The sequence below is a fragment of the Caretta caretta genome, chromosome 3, assembly GCF_965140235.1.
Source record: "Caretta caretta isolate rCarCar2 chromosome 3, rCarCar1.hap1, whole genome shotgun sequence".
In the NCBI taxonomy this organism is placed as follows: domain Eukaryota; kingdom Metazoa; phylum Chordata; order Testudines; family Cheloniidae; genus Caretta; species Caretta caretta.
Window position 1 is genome coordinate 18,570,070 of NC_134208.1, and position 25,598 is coordinate 18,595,667.

General features: G+C 42.4%; 1 protein-coding gene across 3 annotated transcripts; it reads left to right on the plus strand.

Moving 5' to 3' along the window:
- LOC125634625 (WD repeat and coiled-coil-containing protein) lies at positions 1 to 25,309 on the plus strand. Of its 3 annotated transcripts, XM_048845633.2 has the most exons (5): positions 5,784 to 6,035; positions 11,705 to 11,929; positions 12,647 to 14,579; positions 16,835 to 16,952; positions 20,671 to 25,309. In XM_048845633.2, exons 3-5 carry the CDS (start codon positions 12,666 to 12,668, stop codon positions 20,940 to 20,942), a joined length of 2,304 nt encoding a protein of 767 aa, XP_048701590.2. In that variant the 5' UTR covers positions 5,784 to 6,035; positions 11,705 to 11,929; positions 12,647 to 12,665; the 3' UTR covers positions 20,943 to 25,309. The 3 variants fall into 3 exon arrangements, with proteins under 3 accessions (XP_048701591.2, XP_048701590.2, XP_048701589.2); XM_048845634.2 differs by lacking the exons at positions 5,784 to 6,035; positions 11,705 to 11,929 and adding an exon at positions 1 to 66; XM_048845632.2 differs by lacking the exon at positions 11,705 to 11,929.
- The last annotated feature ends 289 nt before the right edge of the window (positions 25,310 to 25,598 follow it).

The following is a 25,598-nucleotide window of genomic DNA, read 5'->3' on the forward strand; positions in this document are numbered from 1 at the left end:
ATTGCTGAATATTACCATTAACATTCAATCTAAGGATACATCAAACCGTTGTTTTGGAGAATACAGGTATGCAAATTATCTAAGCACAATTCACTGTAAGGTTACAGAAATATGATTGTACTCATGAATTAGTTTCTCTCTCAACAAACTGATATTGACCAATAAAGCCCCCTAGTGGCTAAACACTACTTTAAATATAGGGAAAAAAACTACAGTAGAAATCTCTTAAATGCCTAGTGCTAAGAAACTTGCTAGGCTAGCTACACTTCCTGTTTAAACAAGTTAGCAAAAGTTTTCTTATTAATCAATGGCTTGAAAATACCCATCAGTCCCCAACTGCGCCAGTATCAATCTCACAAAACCATAACTTCTACACATTCTACTCTATTCTATTCAGGTTCTTATGACACTGTGGTATCTCGGCACCTTTCAGAGCTAAAACATAAACAAAGTGACAAGAATCTCTCAAACAGGTTTTGTCTCCATTCCTCCCATCTTGGGGAGAGATGGAAGAAACGAATGCATCTACTTAATTTCCCGTTCATCTCTGTGCCAGGATTGTTCTCTGTTGTTCATCTACAAATGTTTTGTCCTCTCTACATTTAAAGGTGACCTGCAGAGGGGAAAACAAAGTGGAGTTTGTACCCTTTTTGATGGTTTTTGATAACCTGAAAAGTTGCGGGGGCGGTTTCTATGTGTGTTTGTGGAGAGGCAGGGTATGGAGGATATTTGAGGTTTCAGATTTTTTTTAACATTAGAAATTTATTTACTCACCTCAAGACTGGTTTATTATAACTTATAGTATCTAGTTCTGAAAGCTGCTGCAATGAAGAATCACTATTTTGTGCAAAATATGGTAGCCCAACTCACTCCTTTGCTCCAATCCTTCCACTGCTTCCAGTCTATTTCCATTGCCAGTTCTCAGCTATGGAATGAGCTTGCTGAGGAGATCAGACTGGAGTTTGACCAGTTTCAAGTTGCACTGCAAGACCTTGCTGTTTGACAAATCTTTTTCACCATAGCCATATTAAGGGGAGGAGGAAACCCTCTTCCCTGCATTCATCTTGAGTACTCCTGCTGATCTCAGCTAAGCAATATGTCAGAAGGAAAGAGGTGACATGTCAAGAAGGAAGCACCCATGCTATTCTGAGCTTTCTAGGACAGAAATAACACTTTCTATTCCATCCAGTTACCAATAGATTGTCATAGATAAAGTTTAAGGCCAGAAAGGACCAACAGATCATTTAGTTTGACAACCATTAAATTACAGCAGTTACCCCTGTAGTGAGCCCAAAAACTCGTGTGTGATTAAAGTATATCTTTCAAAAAAAGGCATTGAGTCTTCATTGGAAGACATTCAGAGATAGAGAATCCATCACTTCTCTTGGTAATTTGTTCTAATTGTTAATCACAGTCACTTTTAGAAATTTGTGCCTTATTTCCAAATTGAATTTGTCTGGCTTCAGGTTTCAGCCATTGGTTCTTGTCATGCCATACTCCACAAGGTTAAAGTGCCCTTTAGTATCCAGTATTTTCTCCCTGTATTTACACACTGTAATGAAATCACCTCTTGATCTTCTTTTTGATTAGCTAAACGGATTGAGCTCTTTAAGTCTCTCATTGAAAAGCATTTTCTCCAGTCGTCAAGTTGTTTGTGTGGCTCTTTTCTGCACCCTCTCCAATTTTTCAACATAGCTTTTAAGATGTGGACACTAGAACTGTACACAGTCTTCCAGTTTTGGTCTCAGAGGTAAAATCAACTCCCTACTCACTATTGCCATTTATACATCCCCAGAATCACATTAGCCCTTTTAGCCACAGCATCACACTGGCTGGCAACTGATGGTGTTGCTTGTCCACTATGATTCCTAAATCCTTTTCAGAGGACTGCTTTCCAGGATACAGTCCTGCATTCTGTAGGTATCACATGCATTCCTTGTTCCTAGATGCAGATACCCATCCTTGGGTGACCGTCCTGGGCCCCGGACTTTGGGGGGCACCGCAGGAGGGGGTGGAGAGGTGAGACGGGTGGACAAGTGGGGTGAGGAGGTGAACGGTAGGTGGGGAGGGGGGATAAGGAAGAGCCCCCCCCTACCAGAACATCCCCTCCCCCCAGCACCTCCTGCCCGCCAGCAGGCCCCCCCGATCAGCACCTCCCACTTCCTCTCAGCGCCTACCGCAGATCAGATGTTTTGACCACAGCGTCAGGAGGCACTGGGGAGGAGGGGAGAGGAGTGAAGGCGCAGAGCGCTCAAGAGAGGGGGTGGAACTAGGTGGAGAAGAGGTGGGGTGGGAAGAGGCAGTGGTAGGAAAAAGCAGGGCAGGGGTGGGGCCTTGTGGGAAGGGGTGGAGTGGGGGCGGGGCGGAGCCAGGCAGAACACCCTCCAGCAGATTAGAAACTCGGCGCCTATGTTCTGGGCCCCACACTCCCACAAGGGATGGCCCTGCCTAGATGTATAATTTTGTATTTGGCTGCATTAAAATTCCTTTTGTTAGAATGAGCCCATCTTACCAAGAAATCCAGATTGCTTTGTATGATTCCCCTGTCCTCATTATTTACCACTCCACCAAACTTTGTGTCTCCCTATATTTTATCAGCATTGATTTTGTATGTACTTCCAGATCATTGATGAAAATGGTGGTCACTGTAGAGCCCCACTAGAAACACTACCATTCAATAATTATCTGTAATCTGTGACTGTCAGCCAGTTCTTAATCCATTTAACATGTGCTTTCTAGATAATGTATATAGTTAAGTTTTTAATTAGAATATTGTGCAATTCTAAGTCAAACACCTTACAAAGTCTAAGGATATTACATCTACATACTTACTTTTATCAGCCAAACTTGTAATCTCTTGAAAAAATGAAAGCACATTCATTTGACAAGACCTAGTTTCCATACACCATGCTGACTGGCTTTAATTATATTCCTAACCTTCAATTCATTATTAATTGAATCCTGTTTCAATTTTTCCATTACTTTCCCTGAATTGGATGTTAGGCTAAACGCCCTATACTTACCTAGATCATCCTGCTTGCTGCTTTTAAATGTTGGCACAACATTAGCAGTCTGCCACTCCCCTGGTATATCCCTGGTATTCCAAGATTTATTAAAAATTCGCATCTGTGGGCCTGAGATCTCCTCAGCCAGTTCTTTTAGGACACTTGGGTGCAAGTTATCCAGGCCTGCTAATATAAAAATGTTTATCCATAGTCAATCTGGTTTAACATCTTCCTCGGTTGCTAACAGACTGGAAAGTATTTTGTCATGTGATATAAGCACATCATCCTGCTTCTTTCCAAATACAGAACAAAAATAGTTATGGAACATGTCTGCCCTTTCAGCATCATTATTAATAATTTTACCATCTCCATCTAGTAATGGGCCCATACCATTCCTAGGATTTCTTTTGTTCCTAAGAAACTTTAAAAAATCCTCCGTATTGTCCTTAGCTTTGCCAGCCAAGGATTTTTCCCTAATACAGTGGTTCCCAAACTTGTTCCACCGCTTGTGCAGGGAAAGCCCCTGGCAGGCCTGGCCGGTTTGTTTACCTGTCGTGTCCGCAGGTTTGGCCGATCGTGGCTCCCAGTGGCTGCAGTTCGCTGCTCCAGGCCAATGGGAGCTGCTGGAAGCGGCGCGGGCTGAAGGACGTACTGGCCGCCGCTTCCAACAGCTCCCATTGGCCTGGAGCCGCGAACCGCGGCCACTGGGAGCCGTGAACCACGGCCACTGGGAGCCGCGATCGGCCGAACCTGAGGACACGGCAGGTAAACAAACTGGCCCGGCCCGCCAGGGGCTTTTCCCGCACAAGCGGCGGAACAAGTTTGGGAACCACTGCTCTAATATCTCTAGCATCCCTTGTCAATTGTCTACATTTTGTAACTTTTAATTTGTATTAATTGCTATTTTTGCTTTTTTTCATTTGTGATATATTGCTTTTTTATTTCTAATTGTTGCCTGCACTTTGCCATTGAACAAGGATAGACTTTTAGTCAAAGTTGCCTGTTTCTTGGTTGTGGAATCATAGCTTTTTGGCTATCTAAACTTTTCTTTAAAAATTCCCAATATTCATTCACATTTTTCTCTCTAAAATCTTCATCCTAGTCAATTTTGCTCATAATTTTCCTCATCTTGGGGAAATTAGCTCTTTTGAAGCACTAAATGTATACTACTGGTTTGGCCTGTCCTTTGTTCTATCCTATTGAATGTAACCAGGTCACAATCACTGGTCATTTGGTAACCACCAACTTTTAGTCCAATGATTAATTCATTTTTATCCATCATAATGAGGTCCAAAATAGTTACCTCATAGTAGGCACAATAACTTTTGTTTTAGAAAATTATCATCTATAACTTTTAGAATAATGTTCTACTACGGGCTGCATGAGACCTCCAGCATATGTCTTCCTCCCAAGCTGAAGAAGCACATAGTAACACTATTTTTCTTTCCACACATTACAGAAAGGTGCTTAAGGAGTAACTCATTCTGTTCTCTAGTTGATTTGGCGGTAACAGACCCCCACCAGAAGACTCTCCTCGGCTGTCACCACATTGATTCATATGCATAACAGATCCTGGGGTTCTGATTTATCAGTAACTCTAAAACAAGTAATATTGTCTTTAATGTAGAGTGCCATCCTTTCACCCTTTACTTACTTTCTCCTTCCTGAACACGGCATAACCAGTGATTTTAACATCCCAATCATGCAACTCATCCCACCAGGTTTCAGTAATCCCAATTGTACCAAATTTCTTCTCATCAATGAGAATTTCCAGTTCGTCTTCCTTGTTACTCAGACTCCCAGCCTTGGTATAGATTTTCTTCTCTTCACATTCTTTGCCATGTTGTTTCACTTTGTTCTCGATATGCTGAGTCTGTACCACATTTGCCTTCTTAGCATCCTCCTTTTCTGCTGCGAATTTAAGACCTTTTTTATGTCTGCCAGCACAGATGCCAAAGCAAAGATGTAACATGCTTGTGGCAAATTACTTAGCAATCGAGCTGCCACATTTTGGATTTGCTTCAGGTTTCAAAAGGCTGTAAAGTGTATTCTCTAGACTGCATTGAATCAGTCCAGTCTAGAGATGACAAAGTTGCAATGTCTACAACTGCAGGAAGTGTGGGTAAGACTTAGGTGTCTTTGTAGAGATCTTAGATGGCGCTATATAAGTATTATGTAATATTATGACTGAGGATTCAGGACCAAAGATGCTGCATTCCCTATATTCCCCACTTTGCGTTAAAGGTGATCCAAAAAGGGGGAGAAATAAATCAGGTGTGTGTCCTTTTTTACACTTTTATCTTGTGTGAGATGCAATAACAGAGTCCTGATGTTGTGTTCAACCCCCAGTACTGCACCACCAAGGCCTGTGTGCAGGGACCCGTAGTGCTCTCCTGTTGATGCAGCCTGTGAAGCGCCCACGGGAAACACAGGGAAGCGTGAGGCGCGGGCAGGCTGGGGCGAGGCCAGGCCGTGGCGAGGCCAGGCCGTGGCGAGGCCAGGCGCTAGGCCTGGTCAGCACATGGAGGACCTATGGCACCATGAGGCACTGCCCTGGCCTCTCGCACCATCCACCAGGGGCAGGTCCCTAGGGTGGAAGCTTCAGGAGGGGAGGACGGGCCAAGCCCAGCAGCAGGGGGAGGCTGCTGTTTGTGAGATGGAGAGTAGCCCCGCCCCGCCCCCTTCAGGAGCCAGAGGGCGGGTTACTGACTCCGGCTCCGCCCCTATGAGCCTCCGGGGTGCGGGCGGGTGTGGGGAAAGCACGCGCCCGCCCCATTGCATTCTGGGCGCTGTAGTTTTCCCCTGACAAGGAGTCCGTGACTAGATCACAGAGCTTCACGCAGGAGGCTAGAGTGCCGCTAGGGGGCATAGAAACGACGAGGGGTGGGGGTAGAGCGGCTAAGAGTCCCGAGGCGAGAGACCTGGTGCTACGACTCAGTCCCCACTCCTCCGGCCGGAGCTGGGGCCTCGGTCTGCGGCTGCCAGCGCCGCCATTTCACCCGCTGGGAGCCGGGCCCAGCAGCCGCTCGGGTAAGAGGAGCCGCTGGCGGGCAGGTGCGCCGATGTCTGACCGCTCCCGAGAGCGCGGCGTGAGCGCGTGGGGGGCGGGAGGAGCGAGAAGGAGGAAAACGGGGTCATGGGCCCGCGCGGGAGTGGGAGGGCAGCGGGGCGGAAAGGAAATGACGGGAGGAGAAGCAGTGCGGGCGGGCCCGCGAAGGGGTGGGGAACAGAAGGCGGGCGGGCGGGCAGAGAAAGTAGTGTGGGCGGGCCGGGGGCGGGCAGTGTGGGCGTGTAGTTCTGGGGGGGGAGGTGCCAGGAGAGAGGAAACCCCTCCTACTGCCTGCCCACCCCCTGCTGTGAGGGGCCAGGGGTTTACGAATCTGTCCGGTCCCTGCCAACTTCCCCTCCCTCTCCCCGATGCCCCAGGGGATATAGGCGACATGGGGGTGGCCTACTTCAGGGTACAGCCCGGCAGCCAGTAGTCCCGTGATGGAGTACTAGGGCGAGGGGGTGTATCTCGCTCAGCGCGTGGGCTCTGTCCCCACCGCCCCAGCACCTACAGTCTGAGAAAGCGCTTGTGGGAAGGAGTCTCCCTCGCTGGCAGAGAGCTCGTCCCCAGGACAGTAACAGTGCCTCATAGTAGGCACAGGGACCAGGATCCTTGCCGTAGTAGGGCAGGGAAGGTGTGTTCTTGGCTGCTGTTCACAGACGCATGGGGAAATGGAGGCCGGGAGATGTAAAGACTGACACTGTCAAACATGGGAGCCTAAACTTGGGCACCTTAACCCATATTTAGATACCCAAATAAGTACCCTGAATTCATATGCCTGACATCTCCGATTCCTCTTGGACTCTTTGGAAGCGGTGGGTGTTCAGCACCTCTGAAAATCAAACCAGTGTGTAAAATCAAACCAGTGTGTAAAATCAGTTTTACGCCGAAGGGCATTCTGTGCCAAAAAAAAAAAAAAAATCTGCGCCAAAAATAATAAAAATTCTGCACACAATATTGTAAAATTCTGCAAATTTTATTTATCAAATAAATGTGGAGGCTCCAGTATGGCATTGGGGAGCACAGACCACTGGCTGCACAGCAGTGGGAGATCACTGTGCAACTCCCCTTGAGACACAGACTCAGCAGTTTTCAGAGTAACAGCCGTGTTAGTCTGTATTCGCAAAAAGAAAAGGAGTACTTGTGGCACCTTAGAGACTAACCAATTTATTTGAGCATAAGCTTTTGTGAGTTACAGCTCACTTCATCGGATGCATAAAAGTGGAAAATGCAGTGAGGATATTTTTGTACACACAGACCATGAAAAAATGGGTGTTTACCACTACAAAAGGTTTTCTCTCCCCCCACCCCACTCTCCTGCTGGTAATAGCTTATCTAAAGTGATCACTCTCGCACCCAACCCTGACACACTGTAAGGACCAGGCCTGCTTCAGAAAAACCCCAGAGCCCTTCCCCTCTGTGCCAGGTGCATCAGGTGTGGGTAGGCAGATTCAGCAAGACAGGATCCAAGGGTGGAGGGGCTTGGTGTGGGGGGGATCTAGGTGTAGGTTGAGAGGGTTCTGTGTGGGGCAATCTGGGTGCGGGCGGCTCAGTGGGGGATCTGGCTGTGGGGGGGATCTGGATGCATGGGGCTTGTTGGGTGTTTCTGGGTGCAGTGGTAATGGGACCCTGCAGGGGGTCCAGGTCAAGGTGGTTTGAGTTCAGCGCGGGGGTGAGGCTCTGCAGGAGGGTCTGGGTATGAGGGGGTCTGGATGAATGGGAGTTGCGCGGATGGAGGAGTAGCTCCCTGTACAGGGATCCCTCCCCCTACAGCTGAGAAGTGATGGGTGCAGGAAGCAGGGTGGGGTGAGTTTGCAGAGCTTCCTTCAGCTGGGAGAGAAATCTGGGGGTAGATCTCACTGGGTCCTGGATGCCGTGCAAGGGAAGAGGAAGCCCTGTCTTCCCCAGCGCAGCCAGGACTAGCAGCTGAGCCTGGTATGGGAAGGAGCCACCAGCCGAGTCTTCCACAGTCCTGCCTCCTGGTCCACAGTGATTTACCTCTCTGTTGTCTGCCCTGGGCCCCTAAAACATACTGCTGGGGAGGGTCTCATGACTGCTCTTGTGGTTTCCCTTTGTTTCCCTGTCAGAGAGTCATTTTTTTGCAGGGAAGTAAAGAAATGTGCAGGGGACATAAATTCTGCGCATGTGCAGTGGTACAGAATTCCCCGAGGAGTACAATTTAGGTGCCTGACTTTAGGCTTCCACATTTAAAAATGGTGGTCTAAGTTACTTACTCAGGGTTACAGAGTTGCTGTACCAATAAAATAAAAACCAGCAGGATCTTATTAAAGGGAAAAAGGCAAAATACTACATTTATTGTGAATACAGAAAGAATCATAGTAAGCAGTTAGTTATAGTTATAACATTCCATTCAATCTCATATTTAGTCACACATTCATTCATACAAACATACACACACACAGGTTCTGCAAGGTTGTTATCATAGTTACCAGCCTTAGAGTTGCTCATGCCAAGCCACTGGCCAGGTGGCCTGGACATGAGGAGGGAGCAGGGCCTTGTCAGATGCTCATCTGATGCTCCTGGAAGTTGGTTTGCAGAATCAGACCCCCAAAGTTCTCACTTTTTAGAGTCTATTTTTATAGGAATTTCTTCCTATGCCAGTCTATGGGAATTGCTTCATCATGCTGTTGCTGAATCAATCAGCAGATAGCACATTCCTGACGGCTCCAAGATGTTATCTTGTTCTTTGGTTCTCCCATTCTTGAGGCTGTTGGGTGGATTCCAGTCTGCCCACCGGGGGGTCCTCTGGTTATTTCCACTTGACGCCTTCTTCAGCCTATGGACACTGGATTCTTAGGCTGGCACCTCCCTGATCATTCAGTTATTATCCACACCAAGCATCCATCCACATACATCCTCTATCTCTATTTTAATGACAATTGTTAATACAACAAAAGGGCGGGGAGTCTCTGGGTGCTGTTTCTGTTGTTAGAGTATTGCTTTGAGTCTCTCTCTCTGTGAATTGCTTTGAGAACAGACTCTGTCTTAGAATGTACTAACACAATTAGCAGCTTGCAAGTTTCACACATAGAGGGAGAGAAACAGTACCAAAAACCAAGAGACTTCTTAATTAGTAATACCCTGGAATTTAAACTATGGGGAATCAAACTCATTTGTGATTTTAATACAGAACTTCTTTAATATGATCCAACAGAGTCAGAGCTGGGGGTAGATTACAGGAGTTGCTAATCCTGTGTCTTAATCTGTTGTATCATGCTCATTTTTAAAGTGGCAAAATAAATCTCGATAGTTTGTCAGTATCTTACAATTATACAGTACTGTTTATTATGAAGGATGACAGGTACAGGGAAGGAGATAAAACTAATGGGCCATTTTTTGTGCTACATTTTTTCAGGTCTGTTGATGATAGGTGAAAATTTCTTGTTTACCTCTGCAACAGGCTGAAATGTCCATATGGTATACAGGTGGCTTATTATATTTGACTGGCTGTTAGTATCTCTCTTGCAAGAGGTACCTGTCAATATCACCTACCAAAGTTTCCATGTAATGCAGAATATTTAAGAATGAGCAGCTAGCAGTTTTAGTCTTACTGGTTAATGCTAGTCACTTAGTAAGACTGAGATCAGTTTTACCTGAATTCTGAGAAGGTGGAAGGTTAGGTAGATTAGTAGAGCTAGATGGGCTGTATGGTTGCTGCTGCTTCCTAGTATCTAAGGCAGTGGAATGGGAACGGTGAACCACGGCCACTGGGAGTTGCAGGCGGGCAGCCATGCCTGCGAACAGTCAATGTAAACAAACTGTCTCACAGCCCGCCAGCAGATTACCCTGGTGGGCCATGTGCGGGCTGCAGGCTTCCCACAACTGGTCTAAGGCCTGGTCTTCACTAGTAAATTATGTTGGTTTAACTACTGTGGTCAGTTGTGTGACAAATGCACACCCCTGAGCGGAGTAGTTAAGCCAGCCTAAGTTCTTGTGGAGACAGTGCTAGGTTGACGGAAGAATTCTTCTGTCGACTAGCTACTACCTTTCGGGAGCTGGATTACCTATGCTGATGGGAGAATCCTTCCTATCGGCATAGGGATCATCTACATTGAAGCGCTACAGCTGTGGTGCTGTAGCGTTTTAAATGTAGACAAGCCCTAGGAATATTGTGTAACAAATCATTAAGAGCCCAGTGTTCCCTCCAGCAACACAAGTGAACAAGACTCACATTGGGTGGCCCTAAGTAGAAGAGTGGTGCAGAAGCAGGGAGCACCAGTTTCATGGCATGCTGTCCTAAAGCTACACTGTTCCGCTGTGATAGATCTTTCTGGTAGTCTTTGGGAGCTTGGTAGTAACGTGGCTTTAACTCTTCTTGTTTCTACCTAGTAAATATACCATCAAATTATAAATAAAATAGATTACTTTCCTAATATTAGTTTTACATGTAAGCAATTGCAGTAACTGCTGCACAGATGTTATATGATCACAAATGAGAGGAGAGTTGGTCCATGCAATTGTGAATGAGGGGGCGGTGAGCCATAAGACAGTCTGTCTACACTGAAAAAGTTTGAGAACCACTAATCTATGCAATTAGAGTGAAAGGAAAAATGGCTTTGTCTTTAAAGCACAGAAGAACTAGTTTCCACTTCCATCTCTGTCACAGATTTCTGCTGTAGCCTTGTGCAAGGTACTAGTGGATTTTCACAGATGATGAACACCTACTTGCTTTGGGCAATTCAGGTGCTTGGCACCACTGAAAATCAAGCCACAAACCTTAGAGCCTCAGTTTCCCCATCTATGAGATGGAGACTGTAATGCCTCCCTCAGAAGTGCTGTTGTGAGGTTAAATCCATTAACTATTATATAAAGGATTGGTTTGCCCTGTCCTGTTTGCGTTGGTCTCTGTAGACAAATTAAAAAAAAATAAAAAGGAGGCCGTGCCTTGTAGAAAAAGCTCCAAGACAGCACACTGAGTGCCTTTTGTCACACAGCTCAAAATGACTTTAATATACACTATCAAACAATCACATTTGTAAAAAATGTCTTTACTTGTGACACATGCGAGTATTAAAACTGAATTCATTGAACACCATTAGGGGGCTGGAGCACATGCTTTATGAGGAGAGGCTGAGGGAACTGGGATTGTTTAGTCTGCAGAAGAGAAGAGTGAGGGGGGATTTGATAGCTGCTTTCAACTACCTGAAAAGGGGGTTCCAAAGAGGATGGATCTAGGCTGTTCTCAGTGGTAGCAGATGATAGAAAAAGGAGTAACGGTCTCAAGTTGCAGTAGGGGAGGTTGAGGTTGGATATTAGGAAAAAACTTTTTCACGAGGAGGGTGGTGAAGCACTGGAATGCGTTACCTAGGGAGGTGGTGGAATCTCCTTCCTTTGAGGTTTTTAAGGTCAGACTTGACAAAGCCCTGGCTGGGATGATTTAGTTGGAGATTGGTCCTGCTTTGAGCAGGGGGTTGGACTAGATGACCTCCTGAGGTCCCTTCCAACCCTGATATTCTATGATTCATTTATGGTGTTTTATTAGTTTTGTATTCTACTCAGCTTGCACATGAGAGAGGCTAATTTTTGTTTTTGTTTCTTGAAGACATTTAAAACATGGTGTTTTATTGGTCATGTTCACAGCTGTATGTTGAACCACAATATTTTTGCCTCCCTACTTTCCTTTACGCAGTTGGTCTGTTGATAGGAGTAACCATGTTGTGGGTGAAGTTGGCACGACTAGCCAATTAGAGCCAGCTATGACTAATTCAAAATTATGCTGAGGCACAAAACCAGGACAAGAGCTGACTGGACCAGAGAGCCCAGCCAGGAATCTCTGCTGCCGCCTCTCCTCCAGATGCCTGGGGAGCAACATAAGAGAGCCACTGATTTCTGCCCCTGCAAAGGGAAGAGGAAGGTGGGTGGTTGCTGAGCAACCCCTTCAGCAAACTTTCTTTGCTTGCTGGAGTGGAGACAGGCAGAGAATGGTGCTCCCAGCTGGCTGGAAGAGCCCTGACCCTTAGATAGCTGTCTAAAAGTGTGACTGTATGGCTTGCGACCATGCAGAGTGCTGACCTCAGGCTGGGGGGAAGTGGGCCATAGTGACCAGGCTGAGTTCAGCCTTCCAGCTCAAACAGGAGCAATTGACTGACCCCGCTCTAGTTAAACTATGGGCAATTATACTGTTTTTAACCTTTGAGGAGGAAGCAAAGCAGGCCTCCTTTGGCTGTCTGACTCGCAGGGGAACTCACAGTGTAGGAAGAGAATTGTGCAGCCTGGAAAAACCCTGGTCAGGAGGGAGATGCGGGTCTCCACCCAAGAGAGGTGAAGCCTGGGGGCTGGAAGTCTGAGAGCAAGTGGCCTTTTTGGACCACAGAGGGGGAATGCAGGTGCAGTTACCCTGAACTTTGACAGGTGGAGTTTAGTGAGAATATCAACACTGCCCCCAGGACAGATACAAATACTAGAAAATGTACTGAAAGGAACAATGCTGCATTGGCAGGATGATATATGTTAGATGACTTAGTGGTTTTTTCTCCATCTCCGACTTACCTGATACAATATAATGCATTTAACTGCAGAGTTGTGATCAAAGTCTCTAGATTAATGTATCACTTGTTTTCAATAATTACAGATGCCTCTCACTAGAAAGAATGGAGCTGGGAAAAGGAAAACTTCTGAGAACTGGCCTTAATGCTTTGTATCAGGCAATCCACCCTGTGCATGGTATTGCCTGGACGGATGGAAAGCAAGTGATACTGACTGCTTTACACCTTCACAATGGAGAACCAAAGTTTGGTGACTCGAGTGTTATTGGTCAGTTTGAACATGTTCATGGGCTTTACTGGGGCCCATGTACTACGGACACCACAACTCTGCTTGCTGTTCAGCATAAAAAGCACATCACTATTTGGCAGCTGAGCTATAACATGTCAGAAAGGAATAAACTCCTGGTTTCTCAGATTTGTGAAACGGGTGATCCATTTCCAGTGCTTCCCCAGGGCTGTGTGTGGCATCCAAAGAAAGAGATCTTGGCTGTGCTTACTACGCGGGATGCCTCCGTCTTACATTCTGTTCGTCGCAACAACTCCAGAATTAAAGCTGATATAAAAGGTAGTGGTCTCATCCACTGCGCTTGTTGGACTAAGGAAGGCAATCGCTTAGTAGTTGCTATAGGCAGTGCTCTTCATTCCTACATATGGGATGATGCTCAGAAAACTTTAATTGCTTGCTGCTTTTGCCCAGTATTTGATGTGGGAGGCTACATCTGTGCTGTAGAAGCTACTCTGGATTCCCAAGTTGCTGTTGCTACTGAGCTTCCGTTAGATAAGATCTGTGGCTTAAATTCAGGTATTGCGTTTGAAGTCCCAGCTGGTGGTGAAACAAATTCTTTTCCTTCACCGTCTACCTTGTTATGTGGTGATGAAGAGTTCTCCATAGATGTGGGGAAAAAATCACTAGACTCAGAAAAATCTGTGCCTATTGTTTCAGTACCTTCTCCTTCATCAGCTCCTGTGGATCTAACCCATATCCTTTCCAGCAAACAAAGACTTAGTTCCAGTCCCCTTATCCATCTTAGGCACAAGGATTATCTAACAGGAAGCGGCCAGGACTCTTCACACCTGATTTTGGTGACTTTTGAAAGGAAGGTTACCACTACCAGGAAAGTCAGCATCCCAGGCATTCTGGTCCCTGACATAATGGCTTTTGATCATAAAACTCATACTGTGTCAGTAGCCTCCAATACTTGTAACATTATTTTGGTCTATTCTTTGACTTCATCCCATTTACCCAATATTCAACAAATTCAGCTTGAGAAAAGTGAAAGACCAAAGGGCTTATGCTTCCTGACCGATAAATTGTTACTGATTTTAGTTGGAAAGCAGAAATTCACTGACCCTGCATTTCTGCCATCTTCAAGGTCAGACAAGTATGTCATCCGTTTGATGATCAAAGAAATAAGTTTTGAAGAGGGTTCTTCAGCATCTGCAGGAACTAGTGGTAATTCCAGTTTGAATGCCTTTTTGAACATACCTGTGAAAAGAGAGCCACCAGAAATTTTCTCTACAGAAGTTCATCCTCTAAGTAGCGGACTCCTGATACCAGGTCATGCTATTATTCAATCTCCTAGTAGCAGAAGAAAACTTATTGAAGAAATTAAAAGCCCTACTTATGAGCAACGCCTGTTGTCAAGTGTGAGAGACATCGAAGAAAGAAAGATTTCCATGGATTTTCCTCCAGCTCTGGAAATTTTGGATGTTGAACCAATTAATCGATCATTGGTCCTGCATGGGCTTAGAACACCTACTGCATTTTCTAACAGACCAGCATCTCCAAAAGGACAAGCGGATGTAGTTCCTGAAATTTCAAATTCTCCTAAAAATAACAGTCTGCTAGGTGAAAAAGAAGCAAGTTATTTATCTAAGAACATAGAAAAATTATGTGGCAATTTTACAGAAGTACAGCATCACCTTTCTGAGCTAACAGAACTTCTAAAATCCAGGGAGAAATTTCTTCCAGCATACCCGTCTTCTCAGGAGCCCTCTTTTATTAACATCACTTATCAGGTAACTTTTAATGCTGAAAGCTCAGTGTAAAATCTGTTTGTGGACATATATTTTAAGATTACAGATATCTTTAAAATGTATAGCTCTGCAAGAGTCTCATTCCAGATTATGCCCAATAAGGCCCCACTCCTGCAAACAGTTATTCATGTGTTTAACTTTACAAACATGAGAAATCCGATTACATTCAGTTGGATTTAATTAGGGCCTTAATTTCTATGTGGTATAAAAAGGATTGGGGCTTTAATTCCTATGCAGAAGAGGTGTTTTACCAGCTTGTATACCAGTCCCTATCTATGGTCATGGTGCTAACAGAATTGTCTATTGTCAGATTTCCCTGATAGGAAATAAAAAAAGATTAAAATATTTGACATCTCATAAGATTTTAAGCTAAAAATATTGCCATTTCACAAGTATATTGCTTCACTGTTTTTCATCCATACTTTATTTTCATCACTGGTGCACGTAGTGCACATAGGGCCATATTTTAAAAAAGAAGTAAAGATAATGTTATAGTTTCACTATTAATAGGGTTCAATTTATGCCAACAATGGTTCCATTATTCTGCAGATTTTAAACAATGTAAATGATATGATTTCCCTATTAATGAGTTTCTGCTATTCACTATCTCCACCTTCTCTCTTATGCTCATATCCTACAGCCAGATCCAAGCCCCTGCACCTTTGTGGATTCCCATTTACTTCAGTGCATGGGTCCACATATACGGATTCAGTTACAAGATCAGGGCCTTCTGATGAAGTTCTATTAAGTTCTAGTGCTCTTCCATATTTAAAAAGAAATGCTTTTCACACCTAAAAATTCTAGGTAATTAAACATACTCCCATGGATGGCAACTTTTAGTTGCTACCCTCATTAATTTTTTAAGAGTTTAAACAATTGTTGGGATCCAAAACCAAAGATTTACTGGATCTATCTGAAATTGAAATCTAGCCAGTTGAGTTGTGCCTATGCAAAGGGGTTGCACAAGTTTAACTAAGTACACAATGTGTCCTGTAGATCCTTCTTCACTTATAATTTTGTGAGAAGGAAAGAACTCAGTTTGCCTTTCAGATCACAGGTTTAGTGTGAAACCTAACAGTTAGAAAATATAACTTTTTACCAGTATACTGAGTATATTTACTATGGAAATCATTGACACAATAAACATGGATCACCACAATATCATGTTTAGAGTCAGTTGCTACTCAGATGCATCCAAACCTAGGCTATCTGAGCACTGCCAGATTGTGGATTTAAAGAAGGGCAACGATGAAAGAATGATTTCTTCTTTCCTCTTCCCCGACCCCAGGCAATGAAGTGGCTTTGTGGGGCAGTGGTAGCTAGATAAACAACTCCTGTGCACCTCCAAGCTCCCACATGAAATGTAACTGAACTGTTTTTTCAATGTGCGTCCTTCGACAGCACAGAAGAGGGGACAGGATTCGCCTTGTAATGTTTTCCCTGACAGAGACATTAAGGGTTCTCAGGAAATTCTTATAAGTGCTCTGGCTACTTTATGTAGGATAAAATTACATTCACTCACAGTACATAGCCTTGATAATGACTTATCTTCTGGGTAGATTTAAAAACCTGTTCACCTGCCATGTGGGAGACACGTTCTGAAGACTGTATTTGGACAGTGGTACTTATAGGTAGACTAGACTACATTCAGTCTTAGAGAGTGGGGGGATGGGGAGGGAATTACGAACTCCATTAATAAACAGAAATAAATTCATGAGTTTTTTAAAAAGTCAGTGAAAACAATTGTTTGGGTTTAAACATTTTCCCCCTATGGTATGTGCTAAATAAGCCTTGTTGCATTTGAAGAAGAAAGGGAAACTGACTGAAATAAAGTCAGTTTTAGTTACAGAAAGGCATACATTGAAAGTTGCCAATAAACAAATATTAATAAAAACAGCAACAAAAAATTGGACTAAGTGAGGATGAACTCCTACCATGTTTCCATGTCAGCCATGTGGCATGATCTCTCATCCTCCATCCGCATGCACACTAACCTTATATTTTAGTTACTTTGCTACCATTGCTCATTGATGTTTTCATCATAAATAAAGGGATTTCAGGCCATAACCCTTGCAAACTAGTTGGTCCAGATAAATGTAGTATTTGATTTTTGCAAGTGGCACTATTGTTGAAAACAAATCTGTGTGATGGTGTTTTGATTAAACTGTCATATTTTAATAGCTCTGTAACTAAAACATACTCAGCCATACCTAATGGTTTCTTCCTTGTATCCACAGAAGCAACTTTCTGGAAGTGCGGTAGGTGAAAGGCGAGCTGTTATTCTATGTGATGGTAAACTCCGTCTAAGTATAGTTCAGCAGATTTTCAGTCTCTCTCTTGTTGAAATGCAACATGGTAAGTTCTGTTCATCCAATACAATGAAGTTCAGATATGTGACATTCTCAGTTTGCATTAGCAACAAATACAGTCTTATTTAGAAAAAAGACAAGGTGTAAAAAACAATGACAATATATTAAGAACATACCCAATTTATTTTCTTGTATTAAAATTAGTTCCTTTTTACCTAAAATCTAGATTTCCTGTTCAAAGCTTTGTTATGTTAATTTGCCTTTGTTTTAACTAACAGGTGGTGGTGCAGGAAAATCATATCTATCCCCTTTTTTATTCAGACTTTTTAGCTCTTTTACAAAGAGAATTCTGACAGGTCTGGTTGTCTGAATTAATCATCTCTTGGAAACCCTGTTCAATATTTTAACCTGTCAACTTCATTATCTACTCTCATATAACCAAATTTTGTAGTTCTTTTTTAACACAGCAAAGGCAGCTTTGGGGATTTTGTTATGCTTGTTTTTCTGTTTGACAATGGCTGGAGAAATCAATTTTTCTTCTCTGCCATTATCTACTCACCCCACACATACCCCACATCCAACCTGATGTTTTCTTTGTGGCAAAGATATAAAACATACATCTTTGAGATATGAAATGTTTCTCTGATGGAAATTTTCTGTACAGTATTTTCCAACAACTAGAGTTTAACACCTGCAGGAAAAGTCCATTGGCATGTTGCTGTTCGCAGCTGGTAAAGATGGAGGTTACTGCTTCATACTTTCAGGAGTACTGATTTTTCAGTACATGGTGGTTAGAGTTCAGATATATTTTATATTCCTATGACTAGATAAAATCATTCTGCATCATTCACCAGTGCCTACATTCTAGGAAAGATTATTAACACAATTTTGTATTTATAAGGTAACTTGAATACTGAGAGATTAAAAAAAAACCCTTTATACTCTATAACAAGTTATTTCTTCAGCCACCACTGAGATGCAGCCATCTCTCTGGTGAAACATGGTGATTATTGAACAGCACACAGTGGCGCACACAGATGTTTATGGCAAGTCCACTAGGGAAAAGCAGACAAATTTTGGAAATGCAGCATCTAATTACCTAAACTGAAATTTGTCCAGGATAGTGAGATTAACATAACTTCTTTTACAAGGAGGCCCCTGGAATCTTTGATGACCACCAGTGACTAGGGCCTCTATTTTATGTCTAGACAATATAACTAATCATGCCTTTTTGATAAAAGTTCTTTTTTTCAGTAGAAAAAAAATCATGGTTTTTGTCATTTTTTAAATGAACATAAGCCATATTACTGGCTATATTACTCATACTAGTAATAGTGTCTTCAAATGCCTGAATCGTAAAGTGAGGTTCAAATGAGGCATTAAGCATAAGATTAAAGTTCATGTGCTTTTAAACTGTAATCTTTTTGTGACATTTCTTGTAATGTGTTACATAATAGAAGTAAATGGAGCAGCTGGGAAATGTGCTTACTGGACTAACTTTTTTTTTCAAATCAGTTTTATTTTGTGGGGGCAAAAGTGATGAGATGAAATATGAAAAGACTTGCTTACTGGATGTGAAAATTAGCAAAAGTATACACCTCTGATCCAGTAACATTTTTACAGTTTGAAAGCATGTATGTAGTGTAACACTAATAAGAATATTACATGAAATAGGAACAGGCCCAGAGATTTGGGACTTGAAGAATTTTTCCCTTCTAAAATTATCTCATTGGTTTTTTTTTAACCCAGTCATACTTTTGGCTTTCACAACATCCCCTTGGAATGAGTTACTCCTGGGGGAATTCTGCACCACTGCGCAATTTGTGCAGAATTAATGTTCTGCGCAGAATTTCCTTTTTGCCCCTCATAGAAATGTGCTGCAGAGCTGCTGGCTGCCACTAGGGGCCGCTGGACCCAGCAGAGCCCGGCTCGCAAATAAAGAAGGCTATGTCTGATTTTTCACCCCCCTGAGCCAGCAAGTTAGAGCGCTATAAAATGTAAGTGTAGACAAGCCCAAAGACACTGCTGAAGGGAGGGGGAGGAGGAGGAGGAGGAGCTGGAGAGTTCCCAGCAGTTGCAGTACCTGGCATGCCCTGGAGGAAGGAGGCAGCGTGCAGGAAACGTAGTACAAGCCCAGGACCCAGCATCAGTCTGTTTCTCTCTCTGGATTTCTGGGGGGTAAGGGGTGCCAGTGTCTGGGCTGGGGCGGTGCCCTGCAATTGCGCTCCGGGATAGAGGGGTTGAGTGTGTTTGGGCTGGGGGGGTGCCCTGCATCTGGGCTGAGGGGGGGACACAGGTGTCTGGCTGGGGGGCGGGCGTCCCACAGCTGGGCTCTAGGGGAAGGGAGTGTGGGTGTCTGGCCCCCACTGCTGGGCTCTGGGGAGGAGGGGGCAGAGAAACAGGAACTTGGTTGTCATAGGGGTTTCTTTAACTCTCTACTCCTGTGGGGATTTTTTTTGTTGTCTGTATTGTTACTGACATAGTTGCTGGCAGGTATTTTGAAATAAATTACCAAAATAATTGAAACTGGTGTGATTATATAGTGTTATTTTGACAAATAAAATATGCAGAATTTTGCAGATTTTTAAATTTTTTGGTAGAGAATTTAAGTTTTTGGCACAGAATTCCCTCAGCAATAAATGAGTTCCACAGGTTGACTATGCGTTGTGGAAAGTAGTACTTCCTTATGTTTGTTTTAAACCTGCCTAGTAATTTCATTGGGCGACCTCTGAATCTTGTGTTACGTGAAGGGATAAACAACACTTCCTTAATGCACTTTCTCCACACCATTTATGATATTCATAGACCTCTATCATATCCCCCCTTAGTTGTCTCCTTTCTAAGCTGAACAGCCCCAGTCCTTTTAACCTCTGTTCAAATGGAAGCTGTTCCATACCCTTAATCATTTTTTGTTGCCTTTCTCTGCAGAGACACGCACAAGGGAAGAAATATAGGTGCCAAACCCAGTCAGACCTGCTTGGTACCCACAGTTGATACACAGTTGTGTATAGCTGATACACTATAGCTCATGTCCTGGTGTAAGAGTGCGAGAATTGCAGAATTCCACCCAGGGACAGATAAATGCAAAAGGCCTGACATCAGAGGGGCTGCACTCAGAGAGACCAGAAGGCTAGCCTGGTATCCAGGATGGGGCTTTTATGCCAAATTGGGAGTTGGGTTGGGTTTTACTTAAAATATTAACTCAAATGTCAAGAGTATAGTAGGTAGCTGATCTTATTTAGCTCTGTTGGCACTAAATGTATAACTATTTATAACTTGTAAGAGACTGAGTACTGGTTTACGTATTGCTTTATCTTGTTTTAAATATTCTGTTGACTTGACCAATGAATATTTAATTTGAACAGGAGACCAGAAAAGAAGAAAAAGGCACATCTGGATCTTGTTGTTCAGAATTTCATTCCCGATGCCTAATCTAAAGTTGTGTCAAGATATATGTGTTGTAGCTTTGGCTTCTGATGGGAAAGTTGGCCTGAGAGAACTGGCTTTTTCACAGCTGTTGTCTAATTTTCAGTCAACAGCATATTACACAACAATACATGTATTTTCTTTCAGAGAAAATCCAGTTTATCTCACCTCTAGGGTTAGCTAGACAAAACAGTACACGTTCATTTCTTGTAAAATTCAATTTTCAGATTTTGTGTTGCATAAAAGGGTCAGTATTGGGTAATATTATTTATGCCTAAAATATACTGAGTTGCAAAAAAAAGTATTGTTAATAAATAGATATTTTAATGTCCTCATAGGTTCAACCTGGATTGTTCTCACAACTGACAGTGAAGGCTTTGTTCCATTAACATTCGGATCCATGCAGGAGATAATCATAAGAGATGCCAGTTCAAATGGCTGTAGCACCCATTCTTCCAAAACTTTGGATATCATCAGTTCTACAGAAGGGTATAGACCCATTTCTTCAGAAAGTCTGGATATCACTAGTTCTTTGGAAGTCTTAAGAGAACATTCTTCTAAAAGTCTAGACAGCAGCAGCTCTTCAGAACAGTCAACCAGTAAAACGTGATTTTGAATTAAGATGATAGTAGCTGTTATAGTTGGACAGTTTTAAAATCTTTGTCACACGGGATGGGAGCCTTTACGTAACTGTCTGTGTATTACAATTGATATATCTGTTGAGTTTTTCTTGTAACTAGATCTTATACAATTCTGTTGGGTTCATCACTCGATAAATCTTGACTCTTATTTATTTGGCCCTTTACGCCAAGTTTGGAAACTAGCACTCTTCTACTCAGCAATATGTGTTCTCAATGTTTTTTTTTTTTTTTTTTTGGCTAGAAATCATAGCCCAGGCCTTTGTGTCTGTGGCTGGACATCTGGCTTTCAAGGTTCAGAAAAAGGGCTTCCTTACCATCTTGCCTCTGATTTGTTTATGGTTTTAGACTACAGGAGAACTCATATAATAAAAAATAAGTAGACAGTTCTGCCTTTTTTTTCTTTATTGGAGGCAAAAAAACCAAACGGGTGGTCAGATCCTGAACTCCTCACAGTTTTTATTCAGAAACTCTTAGGACAAATTGTCTTATCTATACAAGAAAATTTTATGCCTCTTTTCCAACAGTGCTGGTAATGGTATAAGCACCAGCGTAACAGGGTTTGGGCATATTTATCATGTCATGAAAACTTGAGCCCTTTTCATGCTAGCACTTGTATAGTTATACTGTTTCTGGAAAGCAGGTACAAATTTTTCTAGGACTGGCATGTAAACAGTGAGTCTGAGACATCTACTGTTTCACTCCTATCCCAAGATCAGCCCTTTGAACCATATGTGACACTTTATTGTGGTGCCACAACAATGTTAGCAGATGATAACTAAGTAGGTGGGGAAGAAATTTTTCAGACACTTATGGTAGTGTTTTGTGGTTTGGATTGTTTTATTACTCCTAAACATAACAAATATTCACATGCAAAATTTGGAAACTTTTTCTAGTTGTTTTCAAATTAGAATGGAACACAGAAATTTGTCTTGTAGCTCTCTTAGCCTATGTGCCTGCTGATGTGACCTTGAAAATGTAACCCATACAACTATGCCTGAACTAGCAGGGAATCTAAGACTATATTATACCTTTAAGAGGTGTGGAATAGCATATTCATCTCAATGAGGGATTAATTCAGGTGTGTAACGAGGATTCTTTAAATGTCAACATTATTAACTGTTTCCCTGCTCCTCACAGCATGTAAGAAAGGAAAGGGGCAATCATATTATGAAGATCTGTACCACTTACTAATGGCAGCCTCAAATTTTGACACCATGAGTAGGTGGGCCTCGGAGATACCAGGGTTTTTTTCCTCTTGGACCAAAAAGGTACTGAGCCCAGCAAGGCATCTGCATCATTTCAAGGGGGAGCCAAAACCTAAAAGTCCAGTAGGCCATCCAAGCAGCACTGCAGGGAAACCACACCTGAGAATCCTAGCAAACCTCACAATATATTTAGATCCCACTGTGTGGAAGCTGAACCCAATGATCATGTGTGATCAAGATTTGGAACATCTACTACAAGAGTATTACCACCTTCCCCACCCACAATTTGCCCCTTGCCTTCTACCCTGTCTTTACTCTTCTATAAAAGCCTTGGAAAGTTTGTTGGGGTACACCAATGGCCACCACATTTGTGTGTCTCTACTAGTGGGATTATGTTAAATTAATAAGGATTTAGAATTAGTCAAGTTCATTGCTTAATGTTGTCAGGAAACTTACTAGACTTTCTCCTTCAAATAGGAAATGGTTCTTTGTTCACTTGCAAACAATACAGCAATTTAAAATACATTGTCGTTAACAAATCAGTTTTAGTGTTCATGGCATATATATAGTTAAAGTCTAAACACAATCCAATTACTACACTATTATCAGTTTAAGAATTGACTATAAAGAAAATATGTAAGAGTGTGTTCCTGTGGGCTTTCATCTATTGTTGCATATAAAAACTGTGTGCAGGTGGAGATCTTAAGCGTCAACCCAGCTAGATTAGGTATGGACAAAAGAGGATTGCAAGCTTCTCTGTAAACAAGGTTCCAGGATTTCTACCTATAAAATTAAATACTTTAATCTAGTAAACAACATACTGCTCTTTCAGAAGAACACCTGCTGTGCAAAAAAGAATCAAAATGCACTAGTGAGCATTGATTCCTTGGACACCTCCAAAGTTGTTTAACCACAAAGTCATGAATTATTCATCTAATATATAACAAATGTGAGCGATTCATTACCTCAGCACTGGGTGCACGTGAGACGCGTACTGCAGTCAGGTATGGTATCTTATAAAAGTTGTTAATAGTACAGAGGTCCTAAGCCATGAAGTTCTGAGCCAGATCCAAACATCACAGTAGCTTGGAGATGTTATAAGGGAGGGTTGAGTGATGCAAGAAATACCCTTCTCACTGGGGAAGGATGTTTCAGATCATTTACATGTCTTACACAACAGTAGGAGTTGGTCCTGTGGCTAAACATATACCATATTAATTAGTTATATACTTCATTGAATAATGTCACATTCACATATTTATGTTGTTTCTGAGTGACCGCAGTGTGCTTGGTGCTTTCAAACACAGAAGAAGTTCTAGTTTCCTCCACTTTACAATCTAACAACCTCCACCCTGCTAGGCATTGCATGGACAAATCCCTAAAGTCAATGGGGCTCTGTGCAGGCACTGGGATCTACCTGTATGCAACATTTTGCAGGAGCAGCACCTTAAATCAGACACAATCAATACAATTCAGCCATTCTGCAGCTATTAACAGTACAATTAGAGCATTGTGGCAAAATAAAAATGAATAGCTCTGTATAAGTATACAGAGATTTGGAATAAATTGACTGGAAATTTCAAAAGTATTAAATCCTTGGATTTATAGGATTGGTGATTAATTGTCCTGAATGCAGGAAATCATATAAATCCATAATCCTCTTCTCAACTAAGATTGAATGTAACAAAAGGTCCAAACATCTGAAACTTAACTTTATAAATCAGAAGATGCAGCCATGAGACCTTAAATATCAATAATAAAGACAATTTTAAAAGGAGATTATAAAAGATGTCAAAGAAGGAACAAGACAAAGTGTTTCAGCTTTTACACAGCACAGCTGCCAATGTACTGTACACAAACAGTATCTGAAATAAATATAGCTATAGCAGTAACTGCTGCAGTTATTACACTAAAAAATCAAAGTTATTTGTCATCTAACTCATCATCTAGAACTGCAGCCCACGTGAAAAACAAAAGGCACTGTTATCCACAGGCTGAAAGAACGGGACTAGTCAGGACTCCCAGAATCCATTCCCAGGGCTGTCACTGATTCAGTGTGTCCCATTGGATAAGTCACTTAACTTTTTTCTGCTTCAGTTTAACTAAAATGGGGTAATTCCCCATCACATGGGTTTAGTTAGGCTTATTAAATGGTTGTGACACGCTAAAGATGTGCAAAGTATTATTATTGTATTAATAGGCAACACATAAAATACCCCAACAGGTATTTAAACAAAATGTTTAAAAATAATTTCATTGAAAACAAGAACACATTTTCCCCCCATAAACATTCTTTTGAAAAATGAATACCTTCTAGCCCCTCCCTCATGTGAATAAAAACAAGATAGAAACGAATGTAAAACTTATTCGAGACATCATAGAAATCATAGAATCATAGAATATAAGGGTTGGAAGGGACCCCAGAAGGTCATCTAGTCCAACCCCCTGCTCGAAGCAGGACCAATTCCCAGTTAAATCATCCCAGCCAGGGCTTTGTCAAGCCTGACCTTAAAAACCTCTAAGGAAGGAGATTCTACCACCTCCCTAGGTAACGCATTCCAGTGTTTCACCACCCTCTTAGTGAAAAAGTTTTTCCTAATATCCAATCTAAACCTCCCCCACTGCAACTTGAGACCATTACTCCTCGTTCTGTCATCTGATACCATTGAGAACAGTCTAGAGCCATCCTCTTTGGAACCCCCTTTCAGGTAGTTGAAAGCAGCTATCAAATCCCCCCTCATTCTTCTCTTCTGCAGGCTAAACAATCCCAGCTCCCTCAGCCTCTCCTCATAACTCATGCTTTGCACATACTCTGGAATTCACTTTCTCTATTGGTTTGATCCAGCCTGTAGTGGTTATCCTTCAGGGCATGTTTCAAATCCTGTTCTAGCAGGAGTTTCCTTGAGTTGGTGGATCTGAGTTTAAATTTACATTAATATGTGGGTTTTTTAAAATCCTTTTGCCAGCTCTATCATAGACATTTCTAATATGTCCACTAATATAGGCATCCGGAGTTGATACTGTGACAGTGAGTTGTGTTTTATGTTCAACATACACGTGCCTAGAAGTGGTGACATGTAGTTTATACAAGAAAATAAATGAAGTATTGAGATTACTTTAATTTCACTAAATCTTCAAGACAGATGTGTTGTTGCTTTTGGGGACAATCCTGTTTATGTCAAGAACCGCACAGAAGATGGGTGCCAGAATCTCTTTGAAATTTTATTTAAAAGTAATCTCCAGTTATTTCCATATATGTATATGGGGTGAGGGGTTATTGCATTTTCTTTTATCTAAGATTTCTGAAGGCTTCTTATGAATATGAAGTCCTAGGAGAATGTGTACTCAGCTGGTGCCCTTGAAAAAGATACCCTGAGCATTAAATGAATTTTTCACTCTCAAATCACAGTTAATATTCTG

What these genes read in the sequence shown, in the direction of transcription:
- LOC125634625 (XM_048845634.2), top strand. Translation starts at nt 12,666, where the DNA reads ATGGAGCTGGGAAAAGGAAAACTTCTGAGAACTGGCCTTAATGCTTTG. An exon ending in TTATTAACATCACTTATCAG is followed by an intron (nt 14,580 to 16,834) that starts GTAACTTTTAAT and finishes TTGTATCCACAG; the next exon opens with AAGCAACTTTCTGGAAGTGC. An exon ending in TCTTGTTGAAATGCAACATG is followed by an intron (nt 16,953 to 20,670) that starts GTAAGTTCTGTT and finishes ATGTCCTCATAG; the next exon opens with GTTCAACCTGGATTGTTCTC.